This window comes from Aulostomus chinensis, chromosome 8 (genome assembly GCF_037954235.1).
Source record: "Aulostomus chinensis isolate RoL2024-O1b breed Wild chromosome 8, RoL_Achi_v1.0, whole genome shotgun sequence".
Taxonomy (NCBI): Eukaryota; Metazoa; Chordata; class Actinopteri; order Syngnathiformes; family Aulostomidae; genus Aulostomus; species Aulostomus chinensis.
The window spans coordinates 17,195,837-17,217,328 of NC_141327.1; the positions used below are offsets into that span (position 1 = coordinate 17,195,837).

General features: G+C 42.1%; 1 protein-coding gene across 4 annotated transcripts in view; it reads left to right on the forward strand.

Moving 5' to 3' along the window:
- Positions 1-21,492, forward strand: part of grin2bb (glutamate receptor, ionotropic, N-methyl D-aspartate 2B, genome duplicate b) — a 102,430-nt gene that overhangs the window by 61,777 nt on the left and 19,161 nt on the right. For all 4 annotated transcript variants that reach the window (XM_086211332.1, XM_086211335.1, XM_086211333.1 and 1 more), the window contains exons 7-13: positions 8,579-8,693; positions 8,830-9,035; positions 11,996-12,167; positions 14,806-14,959; positions 16,347-16,472; positions 18,673-18,902; positions 20,066-20,226. In XM_086211332.1, the coding sequence (XP_086067458.1) occupies positions 8,579-8,693; positions 8,830-9,035; positions 11,996-12,167; positions 14,806-14,959; positions 16,347-16,472; positions 18,673-18,902; positions 20,066-20,226 (1,164 nt within the window). The remainder of the gene's footprint in view (positions 1-8,578; positions 8,694-8,829; positions 9,036-11,995; positions 12,168-14,805; positions 14,960-16,346; positions 16,473-18,672; positions 18,903-20,065; positions 20,227-21,492) is intronic.

Genomic DNA, 21,492 nt, shown 5'->3' on the forward strand with positions numbered 1-21,492 from the left:
CATTGTGCTTTTGGGCACCTGGAGCTCAAGTGACTGCTTCATAGACCTTTGTGTGCATGGAAGTAGGCCATTTATACATCACCAGCATACACAAACTGACAATCAGTTTTGTTTTTTTCCTTTTCATAATTTAAATCAAAATCTGTCTGGACATCATTAATCCGTCCTCTTTCCTTTTCCCGCTCCGTGAATCTCGTTTTAAATCTGCTCTTCAGTAAGCTGCCATCGCTCTCTTCATCCACCTTTCGCTCTCTCTTCCTAATGTTTTATGTATAAATAGATGATTTGAGTAGGTTTGCTCATTTAACTGTGTCAATTCTCCCTATTAAGGATTAATTCCTGCAAGGTACAGTAGATGGCACAAGAATAACCAATCGATCCATGCAGCTTTTACAGGAACGTTCACTTATTGGATCAGTGAGCACCGCTGCACATCTGTGCTCCGTTTACCTGATACTCAGTAGCTCATCCGTGAATTATTGCACTTTTCACCGTTATTGACATGTCTTTTATCTGGAATCAGCTATTTGACCTGAGTTTAATATTTTATTTGAGTTAAAGCAGCGCAGCAAGACGTGGTTTAATATTCAGTATGAAGCCACTGAGCTCTGCGGTGTAAATCCTCTGCAGTATAAATCCGTGTTGGTCCAGTTAAGTTAAATCGACCCTTAAATACATTTAAACTGGAATAAAATGATCCACTTTCACCTGTATTTTTGCTGTCGCTTTGAAATTAACACCACCAGCACTGTACTGCATGTTAGGGCATATAGTGATACATATTGATATCAATATCATTGAGAAATGTCTTGTATTTTACATATTGTGATATTACACACTTGTCCCTTTTTTCATGGTTTTAAAGGCTGCATTACAGTAAAAACCCACATAGTCATGATATGCACATTACTGACGTTTATCAAAAATTGTGTTTTTAATAATTTGTGAACGCATCAAATGTCTACCAAACAGTGTAACAGTCTGAATATCAAGGTATTTGATCAAAGTTGTTGTGATAATTAATTTTGTGCGCATCTCCCTGCTCTAACGTACAGCTTTTCCTCTTGTCTATTGTCTGCGGCGATGGTTTGCATTTCCTTGAGGGGTTTGTGGGAGGGTTTTATTGTCGAGGTTATCAGCACACAGAGAGCAAGCATCAAACATGATCTTATGACTTAAAGATATGTGACCACACATGAAGCCCCAGTGACTGAAAGCACCATTTTGCACCATTATACACAGTTCTTTACCTTCCGTACGGTGATGACACGGTGATGATTATCTTGAAACCTAATGAAGGTGCTTTTATAGACTTAGTTTTATGCTGATTGGACATCGTAGCACAAGAAACTCAACATCCTACTGAAAAATGAGTACAGATTGCACCCGGGGTATGACATATCCTGATTTACCCACTTGGACACATTAAAGTAATGGCAAAGAATTCTCATGCCTCAGGGTGACACACACACACACACACATGTATATACAGTGTGTGTGTGTGTGTGTGTATATATATATATTTATATATATATGTGTGTGTGTATATATATATATATATATATATATATATATATATATATATATATATATATATATATATATATATACACACACACACACACACATATATACAGTGTGTGTATATATATATTTATATATATATATTTATATATATATAAAAAAAAATATATATATATATATACACACACACACATATATATACAGTGTGTGTGTGTGTGTGTGTGTATATATATATATATATATATATAAATATATATATATATATATCCATCCATCGTCGTCTTCCGCTTATTCCTACTAGTAAGGGTCGCGGGGGGGATTGGAGCCTATCCCAGCATCTACGGGTGAGAGGCGGGGTTCACCCTGGACAGGTCGCCAGTCCATCGCAGGGCCAACATACAGAGACAGACAACCATTCACACTCACAGTCACACCTACAGTCAATTTAGAGTATCAATCAGCCTCGTCCCCAAATTGCATGTCTTTGGACTGTGAGAGGAAGCCGGAGTACCAGAGAGAACCCACGCAGACACGTGGCGAACATGGAGACTCACACAGAAAGATCCCGCGCCCGAGCCGGGACTCGAACCCAGAACCCTCTTGCTATATATATATATATATATATATATATATATATATATATATATATATATATATGAGAAATATAAAGATATGCATGCATGCTCATTTCCACACCTGTTTCAGTATGTTGCTTCAGCTGCTGTAGGTGGTGGCATACTCTACAGACTGATGGTCAAAACCTTGGCAGTGTTCACATGAATTTATTTATGAGGGCCTGAGCCAGTACCTGGCGAAGACCCTATTATGTTTCGAAGGCACACTCGCCACTTCAAAAGTTAATTTGACCCCCTAAACATGCTGGAAAACTCACCAAATTTGGTACGCACATCGGGTGCGGCGAAAAATTCAATAATTAAACAAAAAAGAGGCGCTCTACTCAATAGCGCCACCTACATACACAAAAAACCACGCCACAGCCTGTAGGAATGTCCTACAGACATGGGACCAACACCATTGAACTCGTCTCATCAAGACGGATAAATCATACACTCACACCCCTGACCTAACTCTAACAGGATGTCCACAATTTGGACACGAATGTCTAATATTGGACAATTTGGCGCCCCGAACAAAATCTATCTCCTCCTAAACCGTAAATGCCAGGGCTTCCAAACTTTCACACATTACTCTCCCAACTGTGCTGATTAAAAATTGTTAAAGGTTAATATACTACGCGCTCGGTTTGGATTTTATAAGCCGTCAAAGTCGGGGAGACACTTTTCGCCTTACAATGGAAGTCTATGGGGAGAGCGTGTCCTCTCAGGGTACATACTGTCAAACAAATGCTTCTCACATCTACACCATACAACCCACAGCTTTTACAAACACACCACTGGATTCCTGACAAAAATCCCTACAAAAATATGATATTATGTGTGACTTTTGGCCAACGTATACCAAGTTATTCAGCTTTTACACACTACATTTCTCTGAATCCTCCACTCTCTCCACTCCAGCACAGATCAGAGACAGTGCAGCGGGGGAGGGGCTCTTAAAGGGCCAGCTGGCAGCTCTGCTCTCAGCTCTGCTCTCGCACTGTGCAGCGCACTGAGGCTCGTATCTCCTAAACTACAAGGCCCAGGGATTTGCCGATTACACCGTTGGATTGGGGTCGGCGATCCGGCCGCGGGTGCGCGGGGGCTCAGGCCCTAACAACGCTGCTTGCAGCTTTAACTTATTTTCAACCCTAACCATGGACGTGCTTAAGTATAGATAAGTAGTTTTGAAAACATCTGTTGTCTTTTGAGTCTGTTGAAATCATTTAATATGTTCGTACTGCAACTAATTTTCCATTACATGATGGTTTAATATCTGCAGTTGGTATAAAAAAATTTTAAAAAAAAGAAGAAGCTTTTCATTTTTAGGAGAGACAACAGATGTACATGACATCATATTAGTCATACACACAATCACATGGCTCAGCTTATCCACAGTCATTTGAAAAAAAAACAAAAAAACAAAACATGAACAAACTAGTAACTGAGGCCAAAACATAAAATGTTCTCTAAATATCCAACAGCTGTTTATATTGAATTAAGTGGTTTTGGATGGACTCCTCCTTTAATGTCCCCTCCAGCAGTGTTTGTACTGTCAGACTGAACTAAGATGTTTCCTCATAGAAAATAATGCATTGCTCTGGTATTTACTTTGACTCAATTCTCACAACTAAACGAAAAAAAAATTCTCTTCAACGTTCAAAATCTTGGCTCATCTCAGAGTTTCCTTGAGGTGTCGGCTCTGCCTTGCCAAGTTACCACCAGCAAGATGAGAGTATCAGAGCGCATTTGGAACCGTTTTAGAAAATTACTGGAGAGCGTTACCATCTCAGCATGCACCATGGTCAACATTAAAATACTTTTTTTTTTTTAAGTGAAGGGCTTTAATTTAAATACTGTACATTCAATCTGATCGGATCACCAAAACAGATTACGCATCAGTATCTGATGCAGCGCTGATGCCGATGTCCCCACCTGTTGAGCCTTCGTTCACATTTTAAATGTGAGTCCCCCTCTCTGCTACGGCGCTCCCTCGTTTCAAGCGCCACAGGTAGCCGTCTGATGTCTCCGCCTCCACGGGGGATCTGGTGGGCCCTAGATCACATGGAGCTCATGTGGACTCACTTATTAAAGGCTGCAGCTCAAAGAGACTCTAAAGCCTTACATCTTTCCTGCGTATAGTCCACAATCCCGTGTGTGTGTGTGTGTGTGTGTGTGTGTGTGTGTGATTATGCTGCAATAAATGAGTCAATATTTTTTGTCTCCACCATGAACATTGCTGAAATTAAGCATTTTGATTCATATCATTCGAAATGAACATTTTCAGATTCAGTGAAGTAAAAGCGGGTCTTGATATGAATTGCATGCGACTGCAGATTTAATCAAATATTCAAATCAAATGAATTAATTATATACTGCAGCCCAGTATAACAAGCAATTCCTACTTTTTGTACAAAGCACACAGACTCTTTGATTGTGACATTATTAGGAAGTTAATATAAGTTTACAGATTATTAGCAATTGGATCAATCTCATTATTTCCCTTAAAGTAATTGAATTTATTTACATACTAATGTAAGCCACAAAATTAAAGCTTAATCACATAATTAGGCTGTATGTAGTTGTGTGGCATGTATGTAGTTCGCTTCATTTGCGGGATGCAAAACAGTAAAGCTCAGGAGGTAGAGAGGCCATTTAATAATTCAATGGTCGCCGGTTTGATCCCCACTTTCCCACTTCGAAGTGTCTTTGAGCAAGAATCCTGAAGTGCTCCTGATGAGTCTGTCAGCACCTTGCATGGCAGCCTCCACCATCTGTGTGTGTGTGTGTGTGTGTGTGTGTGTGTGTGTGTGTGTGTGTGTGAGAGAGAGAGAGAGAGAGAGAAAGAGAGAGAGAGAATGGGTTAATGAGGCAACTTTGTAAATCCCTTTGAATGTCCAATATAAATCGGGTCCATCTGCTATTTCTCTCCCCACTAGTTGCAGACCCTCACTCAGCTTTTACAAACCCAAATAATCTTCCTCCTGCACCCACTTTGGGGGTTATCAAATGTATTTGAATTATTGCAAAAAGCAAGTATGAAAAGTATTTCTTCTAAATCTTTTGGCTCTAAAATATCTGTTGAATGAAAATAAATCTTGTGGAGAACATTGATCACAAGCCACTCAAATTCAATTATTCTGGTGTGGCCAGTTTTTATTATTTCTTTCAATGTTGCAGTTTTTGGTTGTAGAGGAATCACAGCTGAAAACCTGTTGTCCCCCTGCTGAATGTGTTGTTCAGCCTGTGGATCGATCACATGTGCCGCACACTAACATGATTGGCTATTTTCTGTCTCATTGCACGGTCTCTGCTTACATCCTGCTGGACTTAGAATGTGAAGTACATATTTCATCAGTATTTGGGAACTCTTCAGAGGCAGTCATCCCAGATTATGAGTCATCCACCCAAACCTGATGCAGTATGTACATGTGTGTGTATATATGCGCACCACGGATTTCTATACACTCACACACGCGCGCACACTCACACATCATTGAGATAATTATTTTTACATGCCTGCATTGCAGCGACAGAATGTGTGACCCTGTTCAGCTTCACTGGGAAATGAAAGGATATCAAACGGCTCTTGAAGAGATTTAAGCATAAAAAAGTGTGTGTGTGTGTGGGGGGGGGGGGGGGGGGTGTTGTGTCCATGACGTGATGATTCAGTGTCTCTGTAACTAAAAAATAAATTCCCCTCACAGCCAGCGATTAGTTGGGGAACAGTTGGTGAGTGAGGCACACACAAGCGCTACATATGGCTGCGACAGAACTGCATGAGACTCTTTTTAGCAGCTCATCCCAGTTGGTTTTTATTTTTTTGTTTTCCTCTTTTTCTAGTCAAATCAGAGTGGAATGCTGACACAAGAGGAGATCAAACAGCACATAAAAGCTACATCAATAGTACTGAGCTACAAAATGATAAACAGAGCAGCCTCCTCTGCTGTACATTCATGCCGGCGTGCATCAGTGTTTGTAAAGGCACGGGTTAGAGAATGGGCCGAGGATTTCTATTGATGTGTGATTTGTTGCGCTACCGAGAAGTGAGCTGGAGAGATTGATCTGAAAGTGAAAGACATCATGAGGGGAAGTGGGTAAACACTCAGCTTTACACATAAAAAAAATACTCCTTTCTCTTTTACGCTTTCAACCAGCCTCTCTCCACTGAGATTACTGTTCCCATGGCAACGCACCTGATTGCCTGAAAATTGCTGTGGTTGTGGATGCCATGGCAACACATTACATTACAATATGCTGGAGCCTCGCCCCTATGTTGGGGTTATGCTTACACGTCACGGTGACACATGGACGCTCACTCACAGTCCACCTGCTGGTCACGTAGCAACAAGTGAGCCTCCGCTCACTTGATCTTTTTGGTTCCTATTCATGATGAGATTATGATTAGGAGGCTAATCCCATGTTGCATCTGCATTACTTTTAGTGTGCTTGCAATCCAGAGTGCTGCAGTGGGCATTTTAAAGATGCTTGAGTCATATTATTGACTTGCTCAAAGTGTGCACACGGTGTGTGAGGTGAGATATTAATATAGTCAAAGACGTTGCAGATCGAGGCACTGAATGTTCCAGTAGGAGGTACTTGCGATAAAATCTCGGGCCCTTTGCTCATCTTTTGTCTATTTTTTTATTTGCTCGTGAATAGATTTATTGTCTTCTTTTCACACTGTTGACTCCGTTGAAGATGATCGTGGGTAAATGTGCACAGCACCTCCTTTAACAGAAAAAAATTACCACACACACACACACACACACACACACACACACACACACACACACACACACACACGCACACACAAACACAGCCCCTCATTCCTTGCATTCAGACAAGATATTTATTTCTCCGGTGGATTGTTTCAGAGGCAGAGCGTCTCCATGGTGATGGCAACCCACAGTTAAGGACAAGGAAGAGTGAGGGAAGGAGGCAGCATAGAGAGAGAGAGAGAGAAAGAGAGAGAGAGAGAGCGAGCGGGAGATGATTCCAGCTTATCCTGCACTTATTGACACACATATATGCTGATATGTATTCACACTGGCAGTTAATACTCTCGCCCTCTCCTGCACCTCTCACTCCTGTTTGCTTGTCACTCTGTTCACGCTCCCAGCGCTCACGTACTCCCTCCGTTGTACTCATCCTTTAGAACATGAACCCAATTACAGCCGACGACAGTTGCAATATAAGCAATGTCCTTCTTTTAGTAAGTGATCAAATTGAAACTCGTGTTTCTGCTTTGTCTCTTTTCATTATCGTATATCTGCATTTTTTCAACCAGGAAAGCAGCGGATTAAAAACCTGTTTTACAGCAAGGTTGTCGTAGAGCTTTAGGACTCGAATGTTTTGACTTGATGATTTAAATGTTCATGACATAGAGGAGGATTCATCCGAGTTGGACAAAAATTATCTCAAAATGTAAAAGGTGTCCCGTGTGGCGATGCATCCACTGATAATTATCACCTGACTCAGGTCTGCTTAACTCTGAGCACAGGCTTTCCCCACTGACACGGAATGGCTTATTCAGAATAAGAATTCTCACCAAAAATCAATTCAGTCCAAACCACCAAATGTTTTTCTTGTGAACGGTGATGACATCTCACCCACCCCTCTCCACTGGCATCGACATCGTTTCCAGAATCTGCATCAGTTTGGTGGCAAAGAGACCCAAGTGTCGCGTTTTTCAGCCTGTTGGTTTGGTTTACGCACCTGTTTTCAGTTAGGACCCACTGTCCGGTGCCTGTCAAGCACTAAACAGATAAAGTGGTAACTAGTTGGTAGAGACCAAAACAGAGCTAAAAAGCAGAGTTGGTACTGGATCCATACTGACCAGAAAGCATCAGACAGAGTGCTAATGTTGCTGTGTCAGCAGCATGTATTGGAAAACTTTTGCTAAAGCCATGAAAACTACAGACCAATTTATACTTCTGCAGGGAAGTGAGGCTATGCCTGACTTGCCCTTCCCGTGAAATGTAACTGCATAGCTGCACGGCTGTGACCGGAATGCTTCGTCCCATCAAACTTCCTCCTACGCATCCACACACTCATTTTCAGACCATCTCCTCCTCTGGTCTGAGCCTGGCCTGATATTTATTTCAGTAAATGCAACTGTTCTTTAACTTTAGTAGCTCCAACTTCCAAACAGTCACCTCTGTTTCTGCCGCCACTGTTAAACATACAGAAAAAAAACTAGCAGCAGCACAACGCAGCCACACGAGCACAAGAGTAAAAATGCACGGCGTCCGGTGCTTTGGTCAGCTACTACCTTGTGTTTATGATTACCGTATGCAGCTCACAACTATAAATCAGCCTTTCTTTTGCAGAAGCGACGATATGTGCTTCTAGTGATGCTGATATTCTTCATGTGAATGTAAATGCCTTTTTCCACACAGCTTGGCAGACATTGACATTTGAAATGTGATTCTCAGGTACATCATGAATGTGACATTTGAGGGCCGTAACCTATCATTCAGTGAAGAGGGCCACCAGATGTTCCCCAAACTGGTCATCATTCTTCTAGACAAGGACAGACAATGGGATAGGGTAAGTATCCTTTGTTCTACCATTTTGTATTATGTCTACCACCTCTTTTTTTCTGTTGACGTGTCTCCCTGTCACCCAAAGTGCTGGTTGCAGTATCCTGTAAATTACACATCCCGTCTCCCACTGATTCATGCAGGTTGGCAAGTGGGAGAGAGGCTCCTTGACGATGAGGTATCATGTCTGGCCTCGCTTCGAGCTGTACTTGGCTGCAGAGGAGCAGGAGGACCACCTGTCCATCGTGACTCTGGAGGAGGCGCCATTTGTTATTGTGGAGGATGTGGATCCGCTCAGTGGAACCTGCATGAGGAACACTGTGCCTTGCCGCAAACAGCTCAAGCTCAGGTAAGAATTTAACAGTTAAATTTGGACACAAGTAATTAATTATATAAATATTGTCGAGTTACTTCCTTAATGAAGCTCATATTTAAGATGAACTCGATTATATTGTGTGATGCACGTCATTCAAACTTTCTGAGTGTCTGTGGGTTACGGAGACACCTGGTGTCAGCTGAGGACAAGGAAAAAGAGCTGTGAAAATCCGTACCCTCCCTTAGGAAATTCACGTGTACGTTTTATTATCTGTGTGCCCAGATTTGTAATCTATGTTATTGCAATCTGTGCCCTAAATTATCTGGAAATGACACAGTAAACTATGAAACATCTGATACCAAACACAATAAAGATGGCTCTACTGCTACATCTAGAAAGATTTGAAATATTTTGCAAACTTTGCTGGCCTTGTCTGCAGAAAATGACCCCTAGCGGTTCAAATGTTGGCTTGTATTGACACGGGTCCTGTTTCAAATCTTCCACCAATGCCTTGGCTATCACTGTATGAATGAGTGTCTGGGAATTTGAAAGGTCGGTGGAGCTGGAAATGGCACTTAAATGCGATATCATTTGCCGTGTAGCCTCCTGTGTGTATTTGGTGAATTGTCATGCATAACAAATTGCCAGGAAAAAAAACAAACATTTAACACCAATGGCTGCGTCTCTAGTAAACAGAAGAGATCACGTATGTACGTGGACAGAGGAACGGTCACAGCCATTAATTACATCTCTTTGAATTCATTATCTTTCCCTCGTGACATTTTTTGTCCTAAGGATTGTCTTATTTTCTTCATGTATTTCACCCTCTGATAATCCCTGCTGTCCTGTTATTACCTCTACTCGCCCCCCCGTAGATCATTGTCTTGGTTTCTATCACTGTTTTCCTCCCTCACTTGCCACTTCACCCATGACCCTCCTCTTCACCGTGGTGTGTGCTAATGAATTTTCCTCATTGGCCTCCTTTTCTATCGCTGGCCTACCTGAAATCTCCTGAGGGTGTCCTACATCTTCTGGCTCAGTGGTTTTTTTTATTGACTGATCTTTCACCCTGTTCTTCATCCTATTCCCAGATTCCCCTTACTCGCCCTTACACTTTGTCTCTCCATTTCTCTCTCTTCAAAAACATCAGACCCAGAGAATATGCTGGATTTCTCTCCAGCCAAAAATACTGCATGAGCTGTTCATGTTTTTGATTGTGCAGCAGCATGCATATGTGAACACACAGCCCCGTCACAGAGATATAAACCCCTGTGTTCTTATTACTCCGTCCATGATATAGGGAACGAACTTGAGTAGTGATGAATTCACAAGCCCACATCTGCCTGTAGAAAGCAGGTTGACACCATTGTGTGAATAGAAAACACACAAACACGTTTGTCCTTTGCCTGGCATTGTCCAGATCTGCCACTGTACCTACACCTCTGACGCAAACGTGTCTTTTGCGAGCCAAATTAAACACTGATTGATAACACACATTTTCTTTTCCAGTGCCTGAAGTGGGCCAGCACTCACTGGTACCTCTGCATTTTACACTTTGGAGTTGCTGTTGCATACTGACATTTCTCACGAGCTGCCATTACCCTGTACTGCATTACCCAGGAGCACTGATGATGCCGTTGGTTGAAGTGAGCCATTATAGCTGTCACAAAGTGGAACAATCTTGATAAATCAGAGTAAGCTACTAAATAAGGCCATCCATCTCTAAGCCTGATTTGTACTTTTGCGTGGGGTCTCCATGGAGCCTACACCATACCATAAGCACATGACCATCATGAGCACTTACACTCGCACTGGTGTGACCCACACGCTGCAATTACACCAAGGCTTCTTTGCCACCTCGTGTAAGTTCTTCCTGTACGTCCCTCAAACAGTTGGGACTGAAATCAACAACTAATTTTAGAGTTAAGCTAATGAATGTTGAACAGACAGACAGACAGACAGACTACTTTATTAATCCCTTTTGGACGTTCCGCCAGGGAAATTGCACTCTCCTAAGCATTCACAGCAGTGTTACCACAGAATAGACATAAATGAAACCTTATCGTGAACAGCAGTTAGTGAGGAGATGTTGAATGAAAAGTCAGCAGTCGCAGCTGTGCCACTCTAGTCAAATGTCCAGGGATGTGCACAACAGATAACACAGGCATAGCTGCATACCTCATGTCGGAGCCTGTGGTGTTGATTCAACACACAAGTTTAAATCAGGTTTTACTGATCTTACTGTGTACGGTGTTGTCAGCAGCAGTTACTGCACTTGTTTTAGCTGATGCTTCATCAACTAGCTGCTGGCTGCTAGGAGTGATGCTAATGTTAGCTTGCTCCTCCCGGTTTGTATTAAGTTCCGGTTAAAGTTTAATTGTAATTGTCTGACTCACACGTTAGTGGCAGGAATGTCATTTAGCATGATCGTTACTTACTTAGCTGCAAACTCATGTAAATCACTTTGTACATGACATGCAAAATATCCTTGATAAACTGTACGTCATACCGTTGTTCCCTTTGAGTAAATACATGTATGCTGTGAACATCAGCCATATCTCAAAGTATGTACTGATGTAACATTTGGCAAAAAATCAATTATTGTTACGATCCTCTGGTGATAAACTCACTTCTCTAACCTTTAGGCCACCACTGCCCCTACACACACAGCAGTATGAGAGGAGAGCAGCAGCACTTTTCCTCTTCAGGCTCTGCTTTTGCCAGATGTGTGGCACTCCGTGCATTATTCCTGGTCCAAGTTGTAAAACAAATGGAAATATACTTTACACATGGATGATAATGGAAACTATGAAGTATCAGCATGAAATCTGGACCTCTGACTACAGACTTTATGACACGTGTTGCATGCGTTAGGATCAGCAGTCGTCTTTTTAGAACCGCTGGTTTTATGCACTTTGAATATATGTCAATCTCTTCTTCTCCTTCTTCACTTTTACAACCCCTCTCCCCTCCCTCTCCATTCCACCTATCAGCAACCAGACAGGTGATTCAGGGATTTACATCAAGCGTTGCTGCAAAGGTTTTTGTATTGACATCCTCAAGAAGATCGCCAAGACGGTCAAGTTTACTTACGACCTCTACCTGGTCACTAATGGAAAACACGGCAAGAAGGTGAACGGAACGTGGAATGGCATGGTTGGAGAGGTGACGACATTTCTCTTTTTTTGACACCCAATCACACTACCTTTATATCATGCTATATGAGCTGTATTTTCCATTCAAAAATTATTTTTTTTTGTGGTAAGAATGTTGTAATAAACCTAGGACTAAACCAGAGAGAAAGCAACACCTTTGCCCTGGCTGTAAACACGTTAAAAACCTCAATTACAGTTTGGTCGATTTCATAAAGACCTGCTGGCTCGCTGACGGATCATGGATTTCACAGCTGGTAGCACACCGCAGCAGAGCGCCGCAGACCTCATCATACAAACATTATCCCGCTAAATAAGGCAGCACACACTAAACAAAATCATATTTGTTGTATTTCTCTCAGCTTCTATTATACAAAACAAACAGCTGTATTCACTTTACAGTCATGAAGCTGTACGTTGAATTCAAGTCCATTTAGTTTGTTATTGTCACTACCATAATGGAACTATTTGTGAGAGACCCCAGCTCCTCCAGCAAGCCTCCCTGAGGAAACTAACACCATTTAGGGACGGTTCTAAAAAGATAGGTATTGGCACAGAGGGGTGTTGAACCTTGATAGAAATGCTAGTTTTGTGGCTGCTGATGGCTCCAGTTCAGATTACAAATAACAATAGCATATTTGAATAATGTCATGTGGACATAGACGATAAAAGAAGCGGGCTGACTTACCTGAGCTAGAGAGAAGGACTGAATATAAACTGCAGCTGAGATTATTTGCCCCCCTTCCATTCAAAGAGGCCACAGCTCCTAATAAACATGTATTCACCCTCATGGACTTGTCATGACAATGGAAATTAGCTGTAGGGAGCAGAAGCCTTCTCGGTAGTTGTAAACATGTACCATGGAGGTCTACAGCGACTGACTTGTTTTTCCCCACCTTGGATGCTTGAGCTCTCATATTATGTCAGATGAAATGTGAAGTGTTTGGTTAAGAGACACTCTGAAGAACAGATAAAGAAGTGTGTATTAAGGTCAATTGGAAGTATTAATGCGCTCTTTAGTCAGCGCTGAAAACATCAATGCAACACACTTCATTAAATTCCACTTATTACCGAAGCAGACGATGAGAGATGTTGAATTAGATTTGATCGTAGGTCAACACTTTTAGACATATCCCACTTTATTGTTGCTCCCTTTCATATTCTGCTACAGAGTCTTGTGAAGGAAAATTCAAATAATTCTTCACTACCCGCCTTTAAGCAGAAAGAAAAATTAATTATTGGCCCACTGAAATAAAAATGATACATAAAAGGCTGTGTGAACATTTTTTCCCCCCTAACATGGCCCATTTTGGTTTTGAATTATTTTCATGTAAGATCTGGTGACAGCGTGTAATGAGCTCTGTGACACACGTGTGGAAAAACAACAACAACAAAAGACTATTCCAGGTGTCAGAAATTTAACATCTCTTGTTGAATAGAGGGGAGAAGTTCCGACTCTCTTATCATCTTATTGGATTTTCTTTTCTTTTTTTTTTGATGAAGTGATGCTGTGCAACTGTTAGTTTGACAACACGGATCAACAAGTTTCTGGCTCGTGAAAATAAAATATGTGGCACTAAAGCAAAACATATGAAACCAATGACCCTAAATGAATTTTTTTTTACTCAGTTTTAATCAGTTAACGTGTATTTGTTGTCCAACCAGGGGTAGTTTTTTTTTTTTTTTCGCCTGTAGGAATTTACGTTTGTAACGGGGCTAATGACATTATCTGAACATCTTCCCCTCTCTGTTAGTTTCTTGCCGTCTCTTTCATGCCATCACACACATGCTCCCCACAACCTGGCCTGAGGGTTAGCTGTGATCAGCTCCACACAATCTCAGGAGAACGACGATGAGGCCCCTAATCAGAGATAGAAGAAGGGAAAAAAAGCTGCAGAGTGGAAAAGAGGAAGGGGGGGGGGGCCCTCAGGGAAAGACCCACTTCTCTCCTCCACACATTACACATACGACTTCCAGCACAATTCAGCCTTTACAAATCGATGTGATGCACAACTTAATTGATTATGCACGGAATAAGTGACATTCTTATCTTAAGAACATACTTGAGTTGAATCATCATAACCTTCCACCTACTACACATCATGTCCCTAAAACTTGCATCTACAAAGAGCCTACGTGGAGTGTACGCATGCATGGATACATTAACCCATGTCCTTAAATGCCTAAGAGAGCAGCTGATGGTTTAAATTGAATGAGAGAAAACAGGATATCTTACATGGGGAAATAGAATGGGAGAGAGAAGAGAAGACAGCAGGCCACTATAAAAATGTGTGAAAAGAGGAGGAAAAAAATACCTGTGCGTAGGTTTTCTTTCTCTACTTCCTTTATTAACAGTCTTTTGTGCTTTAGAAACTTAGGGCTAAATATACCTGAACACTCTCAGGGGGAGGGCAGGTTGGTGGGAAGTCAGCTACTGACCCAGAGTAGTCATGATCCCTCTTTCCTCCTGCTTCTGTTCATCTGAAATAACCTGTTAAACACTTGACAGAGACGGTGCAGAGTTGAATTATTTTCTCCCCATCACATCCTTCTTTTTTATACATACTGCTTTCCACCACATCCCAGGTGTACACCCACTGACCTTCCATGTTTCACGCCTGTCTTTCTCTGTCTGTGCGTTTGACCCTCAGGTGGTGTTGAAGAATGCCCACATGGCAGTAGGTTCACTCACCATCAATGAGGAGAGGTCAGAGGTTATTGACTTCTCTGTGCCATTCATTGAGACGGGAATCAGTGTCATGGTCTCCCGTAGCAACGGGACTGTCTCCCCCTCCGCTTTTTTAGGTGAGAAGAAATGCACCTGGCACTTCTGGCAGGTGTGCAACACACAGTTGAGAGTACTTGCATGCACAAGAGTTCCCTTTTCATCACTCTACAAATGTGCATTTACCAAAAGAGATGCGAGTGGGGGTTGTTTATCCTAAACTATATGTCAAAACTGCAAAGCGCGGCCATTTATATGAGCACATCTGTCCAGTCACACCCACCAACGCTCCTCTGAGGTTCCTTCTTTAGAAGTGCTTATTAGTGGTCACACACGCAGGCAAACTCAGTAGGCTGCTCTGCCTGTACAGAAAAAAAAAAAAAAAACACACATGAAATTTCAGGTGGGTTTTTCATTTGCATGTGTGAAATTTTTAACGTGAAAGCGTCTTGAAATTACATGTGAGAAATCTAGTGCATGTCATGTGTCAAACATGTATTTCACACATGAAAATGTGACTTTGAAACATTTGCTTGGTGTAATTTTTTTCATGAGATCCCAACCATTGGGATTGGTGCCTGTGTTTAATGTGTGGCCTTACATGTGAAACCTTTGCAAATGCACATGTGAAATCCGCAGGATTAAATGTGGAAATCTATTGGATTAACTGTGAAACCTATGTGATTATACATTGAAATATGTTGGTTTAAATGTGAAACCCTTGTACATTGCAATGTGAAAACCTGCGAAACTAATGGGATTGCATATGGAACTCTATTAGTTTACAAGTGGAAGTCTTCTGCATTATATTTGAAAACCATATGAAACCCACGGGATTGTATGTGAATCTAACAGGATTATATGTAGAAATCTATGGCTTTCCATGCATGTGACACTGGAGCAGCTGGTGGTGAGTGACCAAACAGGAAACTGACCTTGAAGCATGACTCTCAGGACCAGCAGTGGGTAAATACTTTGTCCACTTTATTAATAGTAACACAGAGATCAGTCCAAATGCTGGCAAACAAAACATGGTGGGGTGATCACAAACCTTCATTAGTGTTACTAAGATGCACTGGAACCCAACAGAGAAACAGACTAAATACACAAAGGGAGCGAAGTGATTGGACACATGTGACATCAGAATCACATTAATGGATCTGTTCTATGCTACGTTGAAATGTATGTGATCCATGTGCTATAACCTGTGGTTAAACGTTTTCCACATTTGTTACCTCACATTTCGACATGTGGAAAATTTTTTTCCATCTGCTCCATTTCCTTCCCACGTGCGACACATGTTTTGTAGATGTGATCACATATGGAACACATGGGAAAATCGGTGTATGTTGGAATACAAATAACGATGTTGACACCTGGGGTTGATATTCAGTGCTTTCGTTTAATGAATTTCCTTTCTCTGTTTTCCATCGTAACCCCCACCCCCCACTCCTTTTTGTCTTTCAGAGCCCTTCAGTGCTGATGTCTGGGTGATGATGTTTGTAATGTTGCTGATTGTGTCAGCTGTGGCTGTGTTTGTGTTTGAGTACTTCAGCCCGGTGGGTTACAATCGCTGTCTGGCAGATGGGCGAGGTGAGAAGAATGCACGCACACATGTACAAACACTCATACACACACACACACACAAGTGCACATCTAGTCAATTCATGCCGCACTAAAGTGATGATGTGGTACATCTACTGTATACAGTCTTGTGCGCTAAAACGAAGACTTGCAATACGACACTACTTTGTTTCGGGTTTTTTTTCTTTTTTCATCTCCAGGCAGTCCAGTTTAAAATATGGATTTAAACAGAGTGGAAAAAAACAGTTACACATAAAACACTTGACAACGATGTAAGAAATCTATCAGACACATGACATCACATTCGGAGGGAAGGAGTTTCTTACATTTCAGTTTCGGTGCTCACAGAGGAGCACGAGGAACTAGGAAGAGTGCACTAGGCCACTTCACAACGACTGAACCAAAAGAAGATACTCTTCACCTTGCTATCTTATTGTAAAGGTGTAAACAACGGACACTTGAACACACTCTGATTTCTTCGAACCATTTTACTGTGATTAAGACAAAGTGCTCCCATATCTTCTTTGGGTTCAGTCTTTGTGAAGTAGCTCACTGTGTTGTGTCTGCTGGTTACAAATGATTATATATACGATTGTACCCCCTGGGTTCAGACCCTTGTTATGTACACACTGATTTTGGTAAAGCAACCGGAGGGACTGGTGTTTAAAGTAGTTCTTTAGTGTGTTTTTTCTTTTTATAATGAGGGTATTTAATAACTTTTATTTGATGGCTGAAAATTCCATGCAAGTAGACACAGGAGAGAATGTGAAGCATGAGCACACTCTTGTCATGAGGATCAGGCCACAGGTTGACGTTGCATGCATTCCCACACGTTCAGTGTTCGTACTACACGGTGCTGAGGCCAACGTCTTCCAACTGTGCCAAGGTCAAGAAGGTGTTACCTTGTCAGGCGGTATGGTGCGGCCACGCAAGTCAGATGAACTGCTGAAGTTTAAATGGGCTTGAGCATGATTGATATTGCCTAGTGTGAGTACCACTGGAGCACTGAGCCCTTCCACGCTATGTTGTGGACTATTTTCTCCGATGACAAGTACCACTTCCAACATTGGTTCCAGAAGTTGGGGTCAGTGATGGGGAATCGAAAGTTCATTTTGAAAAATCTCATGTATTAAATCTACAACCTAAGAGTTGTAGAGGTATAATGCAGGAGTAGTTAGTTGTGAGAGGCCTACTGGTAGATTTGACCACAGTGTTTGGATGTGTAAACCACCTTGAGGGACAGTTGGAGTCAAGAGTCTCTGGCATTTTGGGGATCGGGGACTAAAAAGTTTTGGAATCCTTCTTTGCATCGCTGTGTGAACAAAGGCTCCTCTGTGCCTTTCTCAAATATTACACCAGTATTACACCAGCTCATCCAGGGCTGTTAAACTGATGAATACACTGAACTAGATCTATTACCACTCACTGAAAATATTTGCAAGGTTTAACAATGCCTGACAGTATGGAACACCATTTCTCTCTTGAATCAAATAGGGTCCAGGTAGCTGGCTGTTTGAATCAATTTTCCCATCAAAGTCAATGTGGTTTAGATTCAATCTATTTTTTCCTCCAGGTTTCATACAGCCAGACCCTCAGGATTGCATTAGTCTGCCACAACAGAAGCCACTCAAGATAAAATAAAATCAGAGTGTTACATTGCTGCTTACAACCTTTTCGTAAAGGAGAGTAATGGAGTTACATTTTCTGTTTTCTGAACATCTTCTGTCACAGCAACACTGAGGAAAAATGCTCCATTCTTTCGGTCTAGGATGTGCGGTTTAATCACTAGGTTATGTAAGCCTGTTGTCCTACACTGCTGCTCCAGCTGTAGCATAATTGTAGCCTGCTGTGTGCCCATCTTCCCCCACCCCCTCTTTATTTTTCCCTGTCTCTGATGCCACAAAGCTACAGTTGGTACTGTTTCCATCCTACTACCTTGTCATGGTGCCGTAAGAGTAGGTGGAACAGATTTAGTCTGTAAGTGTTAGTTGTCACAGTGGTTGGCTGGTGAGGCAGATGCGGACCATATAGCACATCATACAGTTGCTGACAAACTGAAAGATGGGAATTAATCTAGTCTTCATCCATCAAGTGCCTCCCATAACAGTGGCATTGAGTTACCTGTGATGGACACACCCTTTTCTGTTTCTCATCTTCCTTTGTATCCTCCCTTTCTCCTCCTCCCTCCACCTCTGTGTCCGTCTCCCAGAGCCCGGCGGTCCCTCCTTCACCATCGGAAAGGCCATCTGGCTACTTTGGGGTCTGGTTTTCAACAACTCTGTCCCAGTGCAAAATCCCAAAGGTACCACGAGTAAAATCATGGTGTCAGTGTGGGCCTTCTTCGCTGTCATCTTCCTGGCCTCCTACACTGCTAACCTGGCTGCCTTCATGATCCAGGAAGAGTATGTCGACCAGGTGTCGGGCCTGTCGGATAAAAAGGTGGGAATTCCAAGGCAAAGTGAGAGTTAACTTCATGTAGGAGCATGTGTTTGGAAGTATATGACATAAGTGTGTCTGAGTCTGGATGAGTTTTCTAAAATTCACGCCAGTTACATTATTTTCATGTACTAAAAAAATGTACCTTAGAACCTTATGTAATTTCGGTAATGGTCAAAAATTGATCCTCATAATATTTTTGGACAACTGGACAGGATGAGAAATTGAAAGATGTTCACTTGGGCTTTAATCTACACACACACACACACACACACACACGCACACACGCACGCACGCACACACGCACATGCACGCGTGTGCGTCTACAAAGGAGAGCAGGCAAACTGACCGTGTGGCACATGATGGATAAGGCATGCTGCATTGTCCAAACAGTCAATCTGTATGCGTAATCGTAAACAGTCTTCCTTATGCAAATGAGGGCTATCCGGTGCAATCAATGTCAATCAATTTATAACGCAAGACAGTGTTGACCAAATTTAAAGCCTTCTATCACTTTATCACCCATTATTTGCTTCAAATGTCCTCAAAACTTCCATCAGTGGATTATTTTCAAACTTGAATGTTTAAAATAATAGTGTTGCACCGAACTTAACAAACCATTTTGCTGCCAGATGGAGCGATTAGTAATCAGATGCATCCAGATACAAAACCATCAGATTCAGTGTGTCTCTAGCTTTGATGATCTTCTTTTTCTCCTAAGTTAGAAACATAGTGAACCCTCTGGAGGATTTAAATTTATCAGATCCCACTCATTTTTTATGGAGAGAAGGCAATCCGACAGGGTTGGTGCATGATGGATGTGACACGTTGAGTGTGCATCATCACTAGCGACCCTCTATGTTATGTGTCCAGATTCCGAATTGACAGATTTGCTGTGTCTGAAGCATTCAGTAGTTTCTGGGAGATTCTGAACTTGCTCTGGTGTGAAGCACTTGTTTGCCTGGACATCCTCCCATGTATGTCTGTCTATTGAGCGCAACTCAAACCATTTAGATATTTTAAGCATCCAAAAGCATAGTTCTGTGCTCCTGCTCAACAGTGCATTAAAGGCTATTTGATGCGACTCAGTGCCTTTTCCATGCTAACGAGCACTTCTCTGTCATTTTCTCTGTGTGGTTTCATTTCCGGAACCCCCCCCCCAACAGTTCCAGAAGCCTAACGAGTTCTCGCCGCCATTCCGGTTTGGCACAGTGCCCAATGGGAGTACAGAGCGCAACATCCGCAACAACTACCGGGACATGCATACCTACATGACCAGCTTCCACCAGAAGAATGTAGACGAAGCCCTGTACAGTCTGAAGACCGGGTGAGGAGAGAGGCAGATGGGGGATGTAAGGAAGGAGGGAGATGAAAGGATCTCTGCAGGGAGAGGGTGTTATGGAGCTGTTAGGGCCTGCACTGATGCAATACCAAGAAAAGATGATGAAGAACTGAACAGAGGGAGACAGAGGAAGCAAGAGCATTCTGGGCAATGTGGGTGGGCAGCCAGTGGAGCTAGCTGCCACTGGCACCCAGAATAGCAGCGAAGCTGGTTGTTGCTGTGAAAGCTAGCTAATAATCACTCTCTGCATCTAAAAGCTAACTAATATCTTCTTTTCCTCTTTGCCTGTCTCTTCCTGTCTTCCAATGTTTTCATCAACCACTGCTGAGAAATTAAAAATGCAAGGCGATGTTATGCCTCTGATGTTTGGTGAGAGTTTGAGCTGAATGACCACAGAGGCATGTAGAGCCTCCAGGCACCATTTGATGGCAGTTTGTCACCAAGTTGGATTCTGTCATTTCAGTTTATCCATCAAATCACTCAGGGTTAATATGGATAGAAGAGAACAGGACTGCTCACAGGGTTTGCCAATGCTGTGACTCAATAATCATTCTTGACTTTACCGCTCCGTTCAAAACAGCTGTTGGACGAAAATCCTCTCAACGCAAGTTGCATTTACCAGCTTGTCTGAGACAAGTTCAACTAGTGGTGTAGTTGTTAGAATATGACCATCTGCAAGGCACTATCTGGAAGGTAGGAGAGGCTGAAATACAAAGTCTTTAATGCTCGCTCTTTATTTCGCGTGAGTTGCCCACATTTTCTTTAAAAAGCTATGGAAACTCAGAAATGAGGCTTCTTCAGATTTAGTGTTCCACTGGCAGTTAATATCAGCGAACATGCTAGGCAAAAAAAGGTTACAATAGTCAATAATAGTGTCCAAAACGCCCATGTGATGATACTATGTAGTTTACGCTGATGAATTTGATTGTATGAAAAAGGTGTCCCAAAAAGCCTCCCACTTAAATGAAAGATGTATTTTTTTCTGTGCTGTCTACATGTAATTTGGTGGTATAAAGAGTTGATACAAAATCAATTGAACATGCAAACCCTTTCATCATAGAGAGACAAAGAATAAACTGGCAGTTGACGTAGCTGCGGTTGTAGCATCTAGCACAGCCGCTCTCGCGCCGGGAATGTCAGAACTCAACATCTTTGAAAGAAGAGCCCTGGAGGCTTTTCTTAACGGAATAGATGTTTATGATCGTCTACCAAGTAGCCGGGATTTGATTGGTTAACATTAGCCTGCGATAG